Source organism: Prenolepis imparis, unplaced genomic scaffold, assembly GCF_030444845.1.
Source record: "Prenolepis imparis isolate NDT839.2.m4 unplaced genomic scaffold, iyPreImpa1.0 SCAF_4, whole genome shotgun sequence".
Lineage (NCBI taxonomy): Eukaryota > Metazoa > Arthropoda > Insecta > Hymenoptera > Formicidae > Prenolepis > Prenolepis imparis.
The window spans coordinates 1,303,848-1,319,638 of NW_028141162.1; the positions used below are offsets into that span (position 1 = coordinate 1,303,848).

Consider the following 15,791-nt stretch of genomic DNA (forward strand, 5'->3'; position numbering starts at 1 on the left):
TTTCAAGTTCTTTACAAAGAGATTGATTTTAATTGTGATACTGTAAATTGTAAATTGTACTGTAGCAAATAAATCAATATTTATTAAATTACATGAAGATACAAATATGAATAACATTGAAAACAATATAGAAGAAAATATACAAGAAAATATACAAGAAAATGAAAATGATAAAGAAAATACAGAAATATTTGCATGGACGGATGCTAGTACCAAATTATTTTTATGTTTATATAAAGAAAAAATTAATTTAGTTATAACTAGAAAAATAAAAAAAAGTCTTATGGCATAAAATATCAGACATTAGATTTAGGCCCTGCGCACAAGGAAAAATATTAGGAATAAATATTAAATATTAGGAATAAGAATTATTTTAAAATAATAAAATCAGAAAAACTCTAATATAAAAATACAAATTCGGGTATAAAGGACTCTTAATAGTTTATTACTAATCCTTTATACTCGAATTTGTATTTTTATATCAGAGTTTTCTCGATTTTATTATTTTAAAATAATTCTTATTCCTAATATTTAATATTTGTTCATGCAAATGCAAGCGAGCGAAGCCGAAAAAAGGGACGAGATCCGGCGAATCTAATTGGCTATCGGACGTATTGACGATTTCGATGAGTCGAGAAGGAAGCGCAGGGATTGGTCGACGCGTCACGGTGTCCGCCGACAGCTATCAGCTATCAGCTGACAGCAGTGCGCACGCGCAGCTAGTCTCGTTTCGGAAACGTTGATCCGCATTCACGCTACTGCCCTTTTCGAACGAGCACGGCTCGCGGTTCGCGGTGCTGCGGTGTTGGCGGTGTACGAAGTACGAAGATCGGCTCCGTACGTGTGTGTCTCGTCCTCTCGGCCCCTTCTTCTGAAGAAACGAAATCTACCCGATACACGAAATCTTGAAATACACGATCTACGACGACGGCGTTACGGTGCTCTCGCACTAACCGCGTAAACCGGGCGAAACGAATGTCCTTTCCTCGACGCGAGGTCGTACGGAGTACCGAGAACTCGACGACGGGAACTGGTCGCCGCGAAGGACAACCCGCACCTCGTCGACCGATCTGACTGATTTTTGAGATCCGGTCACCGAAAACTTCCATCATTCCGTCAATAACCGTGTGCCGACCCGCAGGGTGGCGATCGTTCGATAAGGTACGCATCCTCGTGGTGAGAGAGTCGCGATGCAATACGGCTCTTTGTGATGTGTGTACGATACGCGCGCGCGCGTGTGTGTGTGTGTGTGTGTGTGTGTGTGTGTGTATCTCCCTTGGGCGAAGGGGGGTGGGGGGTGCTATGCTCAATCACGTGAAAATCACATTTATAAGTGATGATTCATAAATTCCTTTCTTCGCTTTTTTTACATTTTTTTCTTATCAAGAGAAAGGAGGGAGAGAGAGAGAGAGAGAGAGAGAGAGAAAGAATGAAAGATTATTTTTTAATTGCATAATGATATCCGAGTCAAGTTTTGTTGAAATTGCATTGGTTCTGTTTACCCCATCTTTCAGAGTTCAAAGTTCAGTGATTAACATAATTTTCCTGGTATAATTCACTAATCGCTTTAATATTTATCGTTTTAGTGCAAATATGGTTCTCGCATTGTATTGGTCCTGCGACTTAATTATGCATTATGTTTGCACATTATTCTGTTGTTTATGTTGTTGTGCGATGCACTATAAAAAAATAATATGTACTCATGTACTTGTACTAAAAAGAACATACTTTGCAAAATAGTCCAAATATCTATGTTAAATATAAACTAATTTGTATGAAATATAAAATAATTTTGTGTACTTTTAAGTATATACGAAAAAAGCACTTTTTGCGAATTCTTTTTAGCATATTTATCTCCTTGTTTTAATAAACTTTAAGCGTATATACATAATAATATATAATGTGAACGATAGATTAATTTTATTGATTTTAATGCCTATTTATATTTTGTATTTTATATTCCCCAATTTTATATATGTATTTTTCTAGCAAACTAATTATACGAATTAATTATTATTAAAGTAATATATTTTAAAAGTACATATATATAACTTGTAATAAGACATGTTTTTTTAATCTTCTCGCTTGTTCACATCACATGTTTTAATATCAATGTCTGTAGAATGGCCAGTATGTTTACTCATATCTTGAAGCTTGTACTATCCTATTCATGTCAGACCGATATTTCTTCTTCAAATATTTCTTCTTCCAGTAAAGCTATTGTTACGTTATATAAGAATTCTGCTTTCTAGCTTTGTCTGAGCTTTTGTGTTTAAAAAAATTAAGAATTTGGTTTCTAAAAATTTTAATTCTAAAACATTTATATATATAAAAAAATATTTTGTTATATGTTTTTATATCATTGAATTATACTCCAATTTTATTTTATGATTATACATATAGAAAAAAAGAACTCAACAAAAGAAAACATCTTGTATTTTGTAATTATACACAACTTATTTACAACATATTTTAAATTCATTTTTAAATTGTCAAGAGATATTTCTTTTTACATTTTAGAATTGTTATTTTTCAAAATATTTATTTTATATACAAATGTTACAGATTCTTCTTACATTTAATGGAATGTTTATTTTGTGAAGATATTGTTATCAGTTAATATTTATATCAGTTTTCGAGCATTTTGAATTGATAATCATAATTTAAATGTAATAGATAAAATGCGGTATTTCCCAGCCCCCCCCAGTGGAGTTGGACTCTTAATCTTGAGTAGATTTTATATCATCCATTCACTCTAAATCGGTTTACATGTACTTCTTAGTTGTCAGATAATTTTATATAAGTAGATTGAACCACGCAAAGCATGCCTGATACTACTTATCTCCTTGATATAAGTAACGGCTGAAATAATTGCCTCCAGTTCAGTATTACATGGAACTTCGATCCGTTCGAGCTTCATTAGTGAACAAAGCTTTTATATTGCTTATAACACTTGTTAATTAAGTTTTAAATACTTTGTGAAAAGTTCTTTTCTTTTATATTTTATTTTTATTTTGCATATATGAAACACATGAAAGTGGCTAAATTTTAAAACCATTATAATAACTTTTAAATAGCTGTAAACATAATTTAATGTATGTGCTGTGTGTATAAAAAAACGAGAATTACTTTCCTTCAGGTAAGATCAAATTTATATATTTTATGAAGTTAAATTTTGATATGAAATGATTCAAAATTAAAATATATATGTAATATAACAAAGCAAATTTTAATATATTTATATTTAATATATTTACACACACACGATATGCAAGGGAATTAACAAATTAAATTAAATGTGAAACATATCTTCTTATTTTTTATATTTAATTAATTTAATATATTGATTTCACAGAAGAAATATCAAGTTTTAATAGTCAATGCCTTGATAAAAGTAAGATAAGCAGATAAGATAAACGATTTTGTGTCCAGTAGGCAACCAAATACTTTTATTACAAATTATGCTAATTTATGAGAGAATATTAAATATTTAGACAGCTGTTCTCTCTCTTCTCTCTCTCTCTCTCTCTCTCTCTCTCTCTCTCTCTCTCTCTCTCTCTCTCTCTCTCTCTCTCTCTCTCTCCTCTATCTTATTAATAATATATTGTCGACTTTAAATTTATATATATTTAGACATTTTTTATGTACAAAATTAGTATTACATGTATATGTATATAGTAAGTAAATTTTAAATAATATTTAAATTGTATTTATTTTTGTTTAAGGGTTCTATCTGCGATAGGCTGGTTGGCCAGTCTGCTGGTGGGTGCTTGAATAGCTGCGGCAACTGGAAGTTGGCCCTGAATGCAGAGCCTCCGTGGCTTTGCTAGCACCCCCACAGTGATCTTGTCTTAATCCGCTTCCTCACGACTCACACAACTAGCATTGACAGCTGCCTCGTACGTTTCTTGTTGTATTAAAACGTGCAATATACAGAGTATAGAATATTGGCATTTATAGTCTGATAAAATATATATTTATTTAATTTTCAGTTTGCTGCCTAGCACCTACAGAGTACTGATTAATTAACAAAATTCAATCAACATGAAGGTAACAAATCTAGACGAACGCATCCATGTATTGGATAGTGAGTCCAACGTTATGACTGTTATCAAAAATATTGCACTGAGTGGTTTACAAGAAGAAGCTTTCTACGTATTGGATATAGGAGATATTGTACAAAAACATCAAATTTGGAAAGAAAAATTGCCACGAGTCGAGCCCTATTATGGTAAGTCATTTATATATTTAGGATTTATATTATTATATGTATATATAATGGTTATTCATATACAAGTTTTTCAATTCCAGCTGTGAAATGTAATGATAATTTGATAGTAATCGAGGTATTAGCGGCTCTCGGTGTCAGTTTTGATTGCGCATCTAAGGTAAATATGATTAAGCTTGAAATGTACATTTTATATGTTAAATGTACATTTTATAAAGAAACATCTTTCTAACATGTATATTTTGTTAAAAGTGTGTCTATATATATGTATATATATTTAATTTTGATACACAATTTTTTTATTTTATTTTATATAGAATGAGATAAACAAAGTATTAAGTATTGGAGTGGATTCTTCAAGAATTATTTTTGCTAATCCGGCTAAACCAGCTTCACATATTCGTCACGCTGCTGCAATGAGAGTGGATACCATGACAGTAGATAACGAAAACGAGTTATACAAAATTAAAAAATTGTTTCCGACGGCCAAGGTAATTGTCGTAATAATTTCATAAATATTACATTTTTTAAATATATTTATGGATTTCTTTATTTCAAAAAATAATTATAGTGATGATATTTTTTAAATATTATTGTTTGTATTATATTATATATATAAAACTATGTATGTAAATATATTTTCTTTTCTTATATATTTTTGCAGATTGTTTTACGAATTCGTTGCGATGCGGAAATGGCCCAGTGTCCGCTTGGCATGAAATTTGGCTGTGATCCGATACACGAGGCTCCTAATCTTTTACACCTTGCATATACATTGAATCTTAATGTAGTTGGCTTTAGCTTTCACGTTGGTTCTGGATGTCAAGATCCACCGATATATCATTGCGCTATTCATCATTGCAAGGTATTATTTGATATGGCTATCAATCTCGGATTTAAGCCATATCTTTTGGATCTTGGTGGTGGTTATCCCGGAGACAAAGGCACAAGTGACAAATTTGACAAATTTGCTGAAGTTATTAACAAAGCTCTCGACGAATATTTCAATAGTAAGTTTCTTTCTCTTACTTATGTAAGTATATCCTATTTGAAATTGTACAATTTATAATTAAATTTTTTTAGCTGATGCTGTTCATGTGATTGCTGAACCGGGCCGTTTTTATGTCTCATCTGCGTTTACTTTGGCAACGAATATTCATAGTAAACGTTCTATACGCAGAGACGAAAATTCTTCCAACACTGTTACACATAATATGTATTATATCAATGACGGTGTTTACGGATCATTTAATTGTCTGTTGTATGATCATCAACATGTAACTCCCATTCCTCTCGAGGTAATCTTATTCAAACAAGCTTCAGTTAATTTCAATATAATATTTTTTTCCCTTATCTCTTTTACTTATATCGTCTTTATCATTAGAATGGTTGCGGAAAGATGATTCCTTCAAGCATATGGGGACCGACGTGTGACGGATTGGATAAAGTTGTCGAAAATATTATGTTGCACGATATGGAACTTGGTGATTGGATAATTTTCGAAAACATGGGTGCTTATACATTACCTGTTGCTTCTCCGTTCAATGGATTTCCCATTCCTAAGGTTCACGTTGTTGCTGATGAAGATATTTGGTAAGAAAACTTGCATGTGTTATTTGAGATACGAGTACTAACATTAATCTTTTTTTTTTTAATGAAGAATTAAATTTTTTTGATCTCCCTATTCAGGCTTTTGCTGAAAGACGTTCTACCTATAACTGAAGATCACTTTGTTATTGGCAATACACCGGCTAATTTGCGACTTGGTCTAGATATTGGAGGAAACGATATTGATCCATGGAGGGACGCTGATCCACCAATGGAATTGACATCGCCTGAAATATTAACGGACACTCCTAATAATCCATCACATTTTATCTACGATTTTATCGAACCGCCACTAAATTAAGTTTATTATTTCAAAAATATTTTGCAGTATATATGCATTTCAGAGCAGATGAACTTTCTAGCTTTTGCTGTATCAAATAATTTTACTTTCTTCTTTTTTTTCTTAACTTCAACAGTAAATGTGCACACACAGAAATTGGTTTTTAGTAATATATTATTTTGTTTTTTTTTTTCTTTTTAATTTTCTCTTTGAATATATTTATAGCTAACTTCATAAACAAAAATTTTAGAACAACTTTGACATGAGTTTTGCATCTTTTTTTCTTGGACAATGATTTATAAATCACTTTCTTTATTTACTCTTATTAAAAATACATTTATTTTAGTAGTAATAAGAAACTGCAAATTAAGTAGAACATTAAAAATGGCTCTTCTGATATTATTAATGAAGAATAATATTCGTGTTTTTCTCGTTGCATGATACGCAAAAATATCAGAATAGATCATTTATATATGCCTCCTTAAATGTGTAATAGAGCATATTATAACTTCTACATACATTTCTAGATATAAGAATTGATATTTCAAAGAGAAAAATTGCTTGTCAAAAATAAACTCTTCAAGTTTTTTGCAAGCAATTAGCGCATTTAACATAGAACAAATCATATATTTCGACATGAATCATATATGTATATATAGAGCTCTGACAATGCAAAGATGTATCACTCTTTCTACATTACGAAAAATCAGGCGGCCAATACGTAATAACGATATAAAAATATTATAATTTAGTTTTGAGTTTTGAATATTTAAGATAAGAGAAAAGAATAAATCTTATAAAAGTTTTGGGCATCATTCGCGGGGCAAGTCAACAAGTATTTTTCAAATTATATATTTTTTATTTATATTTTAAGGCATAAAAAAAAATAAAAAAAATAGAAAATTTATGAAAAATAGACACGTACACGTATATATGTGTGTACTATACAAGATGCACAAATGCATTCTCTAAAATTTACTTGCTACTATAAGCAAGCAAACTCTGTAGGATTGCTAGGAACTTAACGGCATTGAGGCAGCTGTCATAAGAACCGAAAGCAATTAATTTTTTATTATTACTCTGATTATATATCTATTATTATTATTATTGTAATTATTATAATTATTATGGTGAATTATGATCAATTAATGAATGTAATAAAATACAGTATCAATATAAAATTACATGTATATTATATTTATCACCTTCATCATAGTCTCTCTACTTTGATAAATGTAGATAAGTAAATGTAATAATATAAGCAATATATAGAAGCAATAATTCTTCCGATAAAGGATAAAAAATCAAAAGTATTTGTTTACATCTTATAATGCAATATTTTTCCATGACATTTACTTTTGCTTGCATTTTTTCATTCAATATGAGAAAAAATATAATTTTTTTCGAATCTATGTTAAATAATATTTTTCTCCTAACTTTATCGTAAATCCCCGAAAACTGAGTTGCTTCTGTACTTTATATATATTATACATATTATATAAAACATTGCTCCTTTATATACATATATTATATTTATATAACATTCGTGTATAATATATTTTAATAAGCGTAGAAATTATGTGTTGCGAAATAATTTGGATAAACGTAATTTTCATAGTTAATTTTGAGATAACAACTTGCAAATTCACAAATATTTTTGATGACGTAGTCACAAACGTATGACACCGCAATATATAATAGATGATCTTCCGATAATTTTTATCGAAGCGAACTGTGTCACACGTATATAACATAATTTTTAATCATAATTTTTTCTCTGCCCTAGAGCCGCGCGTGTCAAGGTAATTAAAGATTATCCTCCCTCGCGCATGTCGTTTTTTCTGTAAAAATTTTATGTAAAAATACTATGTTCAAGCATCTGCCGAGAGAAAAAACGACATGCGCAAGGGAAGATAATCTTCAATTATCTTGATACGCGCGGCTCTAAGGCAGAGCAAAAAATTATGATTAAAAATTGTATGTTATATATTACACGTGAATTATCTTTTAGAATTACAAACATTACAAGTTTTATATTAACAAAAATTTTGATAATTAAATAAATTTTGTTAAGAATATCACTTGTTAAGAATCAGCTAATAACTGTCAAAAATATTAATAAAGTTTAAAGAATTGACATATTATTTAAAATATATTATTATTTTAATTTTTATAACATATATTATTTTAAAAATTAATTAGCAAATTAACTCAACTGATTTCTGACAAAAAATATTAATAAGGTGTTAATTTGTTAATTAAATTAAAAAATAGTAATGTATTATAAAATGTAAAATAGTAATATGTTATAAATAATATGTTATAATGACTTATCTGCGATTAACTGCACTGCCAGTTACGGAACGCGCAACATGTCAAGGTCGTCAAGTCGGAGTTGCTCGGACCGCCGAGTCGAGCCGAGCTGAGCCGAGCCGAGCCGAGCCGAGCCGAGCCGAGCTCCGAGTTCGCACGTACGACGCGACCACCGCCATTCGCCATTACGACCTTGGCGCTTGGCGCTTGGTGTGCTGCGTGTCCCGTAACTGGCACAAATCTGTCTGTTGCATTTTCGGTTCGCGGTCAACGTTTGCGTGCTCATCGCCGGTCCGCGACAGTACGAGTGTGAGTTTAGTGTGTTTACATACTTAATTATCGTACTAATCCGATCGCGTCGCGAAATCGTGTACCGACATCGTGATCGCGATCGCACGGGCGAGTCCATTACGCGACGCGACGCCATTACACGGGCGGATCGAATTACTTGTGCTTTCGACGCGAATTTCCCGAGTTTTTCGGCGTTGTCGATCCGATTTCTACGTCGTTGAATTGTGATATATAAAACATATTGAAATGTAGTGGCGATTTCTTGGAATATCGGCGACTCTTGTGTGCGTCGTGAAGTAGTCGCCGCATCATCGTCGTTCGATGAGGCCTTCCGATAAGTGGGTCTTGAAAAAAGCGGCGACGCTAAAACAGAGCATCGGTTTTATTCGCGCGCGAATAAGCTCTCGCGATTCTCGTGTTTTACCGAAACACATCGAAATGTGATATCTAAAATCTGGGCGTCGCCGCGCGTCGCGAACGAAAAAAATAACGCGAGTGCAAGTGTTTCGAGTGTGTACCATAAAGGAACGATGCGGAGAGAGAAAGAGAGAGGTCGGTGGCCCGGGGGGCATCGGGCAACGGCGGAGCAACGATAAGGTAAATATAATTTATAATTTATTTATCTTTTCATTTGTTATTTGTGAGATTATCTATTTATCTTCGCGATAATGATTCAAATTTTACATTGTTGTATAATAATGAATATAAAATATTCTGGATTTTATATTTTGAAATACTTAGAATATTTAATAATAAATATAATAATTTTTAATAATTTAATAATAATAAATATTTGTATGTATATAAAATACAATTTCTATATTGTATTATATTTAAGAGATATGTATATATAATTATTTATGTAATGCGTACCTAGATTCTTTCACTATTAAATATTTTAATTAAAATATTTAATAGTGAAAATAAATAGTAAAATATTTTAATTTAAATATTTTTTATAATTATTTCTATCTTTCTTTAAAAAATATTTCTTTGCAAATTATGTAGTTGTTTAATATCTTAAAGTAAATAATAAAAGTTAACTATGCGTATAATATAATCATTTTTTGAAACATTAAACTTAATATTTAAATTTTCAAATTAATTTTAATATTTCAAAAAATAATTTGAAATATAAATGATTTAAATATTTTAATAATTGTTTTATATAATATTTGTACTTTATATTTTACAGATTAACATGGTCTACAATTCCGCACATCAAATTGGTGAGTGTTGAATTATTTAAAAAAATTTTAAGGTAATGTATTTGTGAAAATTATATCAGAAATATTTTAATACATATATATAAGATAAAAGTATTAGGAATAAACCTTTTTTCTCTGATAATTATAATATAATTTGCAATAATAGATGTATCGGTAATGTTCTTTTTATTCTTATTTTAATTCTTGCAAATTGTTTGATATCTTAATTTACCTTTTTTTATTTTTATACTTATTACACATTAAAAGAATTAAAGTCTCAAATTAATCGTAATATTATATATAAATATATATTATATATATCACAAGTTCATTATCTTGAAATAAATGAATTAAGATAAATTATTGTATATATGTGTATTTAATTTTTGAATGTGTATCATAATATAGATGTTTCAACGTGCATATGTTATAAACATAAAAATAAGAAATGTTAAATGTGTTATTTTATAACACATTTCAATTAATTTAATATAGAACGCGCGTTAATAATTAAATTATATATCTATTTTTATAATGCGCTAATTTTATTTTTTCTCCAAATTTATCTTGCATTCAATCTGCCGATTTTACCGTTTCCTTGGAGAAAAAAAATCATCTTACGTGACAGCAAAATGCAAACTTCTTTCACGATCCTTATGCAAGTCTATGATCTATATGTATATATAATATATCTATGACGTGAAGCCACGTGCAGGAAAAATCAAAACGATGTGACCTATGTGAACTTAGCACCCGACTTTTTAAAAATTAATTTTTTAAATTAATACGGAAAATGATAGCATTTCGTTTGCATTGCAGTTGTTTATAGTAATAATAATTAGTTTGTAGTTTTATCAATTAAAAAATTTTATTTTTTAAATGACTCGCATCCGACATTGAGATATCTCAAATCCGCTTGCGCAGTGTTTTTTAGAATCGTTTGTAGTTGTTTGTAGTGATTTTATAAACAATGTTTATAACTTTTGAACCGCTCGACTACAAACGAGATAAAAATCACTACAAACAATTACAAACGATTCTAAAGAAGGCTGCGCAAGCAGATTTGAGATATCTCAATATGGAGTGTGCAAATCATTTTTAAAATTTTTTATATTTTTTTAATTGATTTATTTGTATTTTTTAATTGATAAAACTATAAACGAAATTATTGCGTTACTACAAACAACTACAAACGAAATGCTATCATTTTCCGTATTAAAAAATTAATGTTTAAAAAGTCGGGTGCTAAGTTCACATAAGTGCGGATGTGTATATTATACATAATATTATGAGTAAAAAAATTGAAAAAATATTTAAAAGATATATAAAAAGATATATAGAAAAAATCGAGATTGATTCTGCAATGCATTAAAGATTCAATAATATATGTACCTATATATGCATCGCCCGAATAAATGTCTGCGCTTTTGTTCGCTATTCGATAATAAACATTGTGTACTGCGTTTTATTGCATTTAACCGCGACATAAAAGTTCAAATGATAATAATTATCCAGTATTAATTAAGGAGTATTCATTAATTAGGTTGCGATAAAATATCGACAATCTGATTAACAAGAATAATATCCGATCCAAAAATTCGTTTAAGGATTAGATGAGCTTAACGAATAATATTAAATCTTCAATCGAATAATGTTGACATTTTATCTTAATTTTAACTTGAAATTTATTTTTAATAACACATTTTCCAACATTTAATTAGAAAAATGTATTCGTACGATAATGATGTAAAGATTTGTATAATCACGATGTGAAAAGGCACGATGTGAAGACACATTTATCTCGAGTACAACAATTAAACATAAAGATAATATATCTGATTTGATTACAATGCGGGTGGCCTATTAGAGTCATAAATAATTATCATCAATTTCGTAATGTTATTTGGAAAATACGCGAGAAAAAGTCGAAATAAAGATATTATCAACTCTTCGAATGTTCGGTCAAAAATGTAATCGCCTCTGCGATTAATCAATCGACTGATTTGTTATCACGCACAAATCCAAGCATGACAAATCAATTGGGGAATTTTGTTATAGATAACATTCTCTCTTTCTCTTTTATCTGTTACAGACGAATTTTATTCTAAATGCAACTGCGAAAAGAGATTAAATAAAAATTACACGTGCGCTATTTATATCGCAGAAATAAAAATATTAAACATCAAATAAAAATATCACGTTAATAATTTTATATCTTAATAAGTAGTGTAAAAAGATATAAATCTTTACGTCTTTATTGAGACCTCTATATACATTATGTTTACTGTATATTTACTTTGAAACCTCATCATACATTTTTTTATTTTTCATATATGAAAATTCTTAACTTCTTTAAAAAGTAACGCGCTTTCTCGAATTATAATATACTATCTATTTATTTCTTACATTATCTCTGTTGAATATTTTTTTAATTTCTAGTTTTAAATAATTTTTTTTAATACAAATTCTTTAATACAAAAAAATTTTTCTTTTTTTTTTTTTTTTTATTTCAGGACTATATATGTATATATATACAGGGTGTTCGCGGTGGTTCGCGTTTCACCAGTCGTGGGCAGATTCCTGGGATCATTTGGAGACGATTTTTCCTCAGCGCAAATGTCGAGGGAAGTCATCATTTTTTGCATGTTCCCAATTTTTGTCATCATGTATCTTTGTAACTAAGCCTTAAATTAAAATTCTATTAAAGTAAACTCTATCTGAAATTAACTGAAGAATGTGATTTTGTTAATATTTTATTTCCACACAAGGCTTAGTTTGTGAAAAACCCTTTATTTTCAATCGCTTATAACTCGAAAATTATTGGTGCCTCACCATTGGGGCGAACCCCCCCATGTATATGTATGAATGTATATATTTGAGCTTTGAGTTAATAATAACATGTGCGATATTATCAACGATCGATTTATCTAATTATCTTTGGGCTCGGTGGATAATTAAACAACTTTATCTTTAGAGAGAGTATATACAGGGTGTTACAAAAGCATCGGATTTGCTTGGCACCATGCGATAGAGAATGAAAATCTAAGAAGATTTTTCCTCAATGAAAATGTCGAGGCATCAATAATTTTCGAGTTATAAGTGATTGAAAATGAAGGGCTTTTCGCAAAATAAACTTTATGGAATGAAAATATTAACAAAACTGCATTCTTCAGTTAAGTTCAGGTCGAGTTTAATTTAATAGAATTTTAATTTAAGGCTTAGTTACTAAGATATATGATGGCAAAAATTGGGAACTTGCAAAAAATGATGACCTCCCTCGACATTTTCGTTGAGGAAAAATCTTCTTAGATTCTCTATCGCATGGTGCTAAGCAAATCCGATGCTTTTGTAACACCCTGTATATATTAAATGGCGTAAGCGCGACATAAACAGTCACAATTTCCGCTATTCATTGTGAAAGGCAGAGAGAGAAAGATTGCAGCTTTATTAGCAACGCACCTCACCTAACCGGATGATTATACAACGTCACCAATCTTTTTTCTATATACAAAATTTATTGTTTACACGCGACTATCACAATAATGTGCTTATGATATAAATAAGGATGCATATGTTCGCTGCATAATTTACGAAAGAAATTCGAAAAGCTTTTCACAGGTAACCTATCAATTTCGAAAATTATTATTGTATCTTTGCAAAATCAATCATCTCGTCATTGTTTAATTCAATTCGCTTAATCATTTTAGCAAACAATGACGTAAACATGCAAAAGCGATACACCGGAGGCGACAGTGAAATCTTTACGAAATTCTCTTGACTCGGTCGATCGATTTTGCGAGATCGAATTAGAAATTTGATTACGAGGCAATGGAGACAGAGAGAGGCCGTATAAAAACTCGGTTTCCGGGTTTCTGGTTACCGAAATTCACCGACGGGGCTGGTGCGAATAAATGACATATGAGGAAATCAGGTAGGGAGACAAAAATTATATAAAACTTAAATAATTGCGAGTTTTTAATAGAACTAGAAATTTCCAGGAAATATATTTAAATTTTACTCCTCTGGAATAGTCCTTTAAAAAAAGAAAAAGGAAGCACTTTAAAGTTACTTAAAGGTGAAATGCTGAATATTTAATTGTAAGTATTATATAATATGCTCATAACTGTGTTCGAATTCGGTAGACTTATATCATTGGATTATTTCCCGAAATTTTATATTAATTCGCGAATTTTGCAGAGAAACACGTGTCTCTTTCATTGACGCGCGCAACTCACGGATGTGCGCGCATGCGCACGCAGACGCGGTCAGTCCGAATGAAAAACGGTAACAAGATCAGCGTGGGTTACGTAAACGGCGGTGGAAAGAAGACGAAGAAGAAGAAGAGAATATTTCTTTTTATTTCATATCCAACATCGCGAACGAGCTGTACTTTCACTTTCATAATTAACGCGCGATGGCTTATATACACGCGCTCCTAAGTCCGACGTGGAAGGAGAAGAAGAAAAGGGATCGACACAGAACACGCAGGAAGATTCGGACACGGATCCTCATCCGAAATATACTCGAAGGAGAGAATATAGAAGCCGCTGCTTCTATCAATGTCACGAGACAGTTAACCGCGCACCACCTCGGGGCGACCGAGTTACGTTTCCAACTCTCGTAACAGCAGCCTCAGGTATCCGTTCAGATAGCCCGTTCCGCACGGCTTAAATAACATATAATAACGGCTATGACGGTATATAGTCGATTTCACTTTTAGCCAGACTTGTATCAAAGAAACCGTGTTGCTGCTGCATCTCTTTCTCTCTCTCTTCCCGCTCCGTGTTTTGTCTGTCTCTATATCTTTCTCTCTTTCTTTCTCGGCGCGAGTTCGTTTTATCATCATCTTCGAGCGATCGATTATTCCATCGAAAAGCCTTCGTTACTAGGTTTCTTCATCAACGCGGATAAGAATTTCATCGCGTGCGATGACGATTCCGCCAACCGAGGAATCAATGTTAAAATCTCAACTGCATAGCTGCGAATTTATGTGACGCACGAAGAATTTTCTTTGTTTTCATTCCGCATAAAGAAATAGTTGCGAAACATATTCGATATCTCGTTTGGACCGTGTATTTGGGACGTGTGCATATGCGTGCAGATGTTTTTGCTTCATAACTATCGATTGAAAAAAGTTCGAAATTAGAGATTTTCATTGAAGTTAATTGAACATTGACTGTGTGTATAAACTATTATTCATTTCTATCAAGTATTATATAATATTTTATATATAAAATATAATATTATATTTAAAAAATACCATGATATTATTGTATCTGAAAAATTATGTATACACAAGTAGATTAATTTTGCTTATAAATCTCTAGTAAAATACAATCGGGAAGAAAGGGGAGAAAGAACAGAGCTTGTATAAAGGATCTCTCATTTATTTGAACATTTATATAGTAAAGAAAAAGATGCGTTTCGCGTTATATGATCTCAAATTACACTCAAATTTTGACATTAAGTGTCTTGCATTTTTTCGGTTTTACTTTAGAGACTTTTTGCGATAACATGCATAATATCGAGCTTGCTTAAGCATTCGATCGCGCAAAGTTCACGTCAGGATGTAAACTTGTAGCGAGAGCGTGCAACAATTCGAGCACGGCGTCGAGTTACACGGCGGGCAACGCGATATATAGGTTCACGAAGTTAAAGCACAGAAATTAGGAGCGAACCGTGTCCCCTTTCTCTTGCCAAGCCAAGCGTGATATAAAATACTTTCCCTCTCGCGCGAGACAGGACAAGAGCGGAGGGTCGAGCGCTCGAGAGAAGTGATACAGACAGAAAAAGACAGATGGAGAGGAAGAGAGAGAAGGGGAGAGATAGAGAAGGACGCAGAGAGGTGGTGGAATTGTGCCTT

General features: G+C 31.2%; 1 protein-coding gene across 2 annotated transcripts; it reads left to right on the top strand.

The window, feature by feature from the left end:
* The first annotated feature begins 740 nt into the window (after positions 1–740).
* LOC145935458 (ornithine decarboxylase 1) lies at positions 741–7,297 on the top strand. 2 transcript variants are annotated; one of them, XM_083036840.1, is made up of 9 exons: positions 741–1,161; positions 3,726–3,899; positions 3,993–4,231; positions 4,312–4,388; positions 4,546–4,719; positions 4,893–5,238; positions 5,312–5,526; positions 5,613–5,821; positions 5,918–7,297. In XM_083036840.1, exons 3-9 carry the CDS (start codon positions 4,045–4,047, stop codon positions 6,135–6,137), a joined length of 1,428 nt encoding a protein of 475 aa, XP_082892966.1. In that variant the 5' UTR covers positions 741–1,161; positions 3,726–3,899; positions 3,993–4,044; the 3' UTR covers positions 6,138–7,297. The 2 variants fall into 2 exon arrangements, with proteins under 2 accessions (XP_082892966.1, XP_082892967.1); XM_083036841.1 differs by lacking the exon at positions 741–1,161 and adding an exon at positions 2,904–3,139.
* The last annotated feature ends 8,494 nt before the right edge of the window (positions 7,298–15,791 follow it).

Coding starts and splice junctions, on each gene's coding strand:
- LOC145935458 (XM_083036840.1), top strand. CDS start 4,045: ATGAAGGTAACAAATCTAGACGAACGCATCCATGTATTGGATAGTGAG. Junction 4,232..4,311: donor ACGAGTCGAGCCCTATTATG/GTAAGTCATTTA, acceptor TTTCAATTCCAG/CTGTGAAATGTAATGATAAT. Junction 5,527..5,612: donor TAACTCCCATTCCTCTCGAG/GTAATCTTATTC, acceptor CTTTATCATTAG/AATGGTTGCGGAAAGATGAT.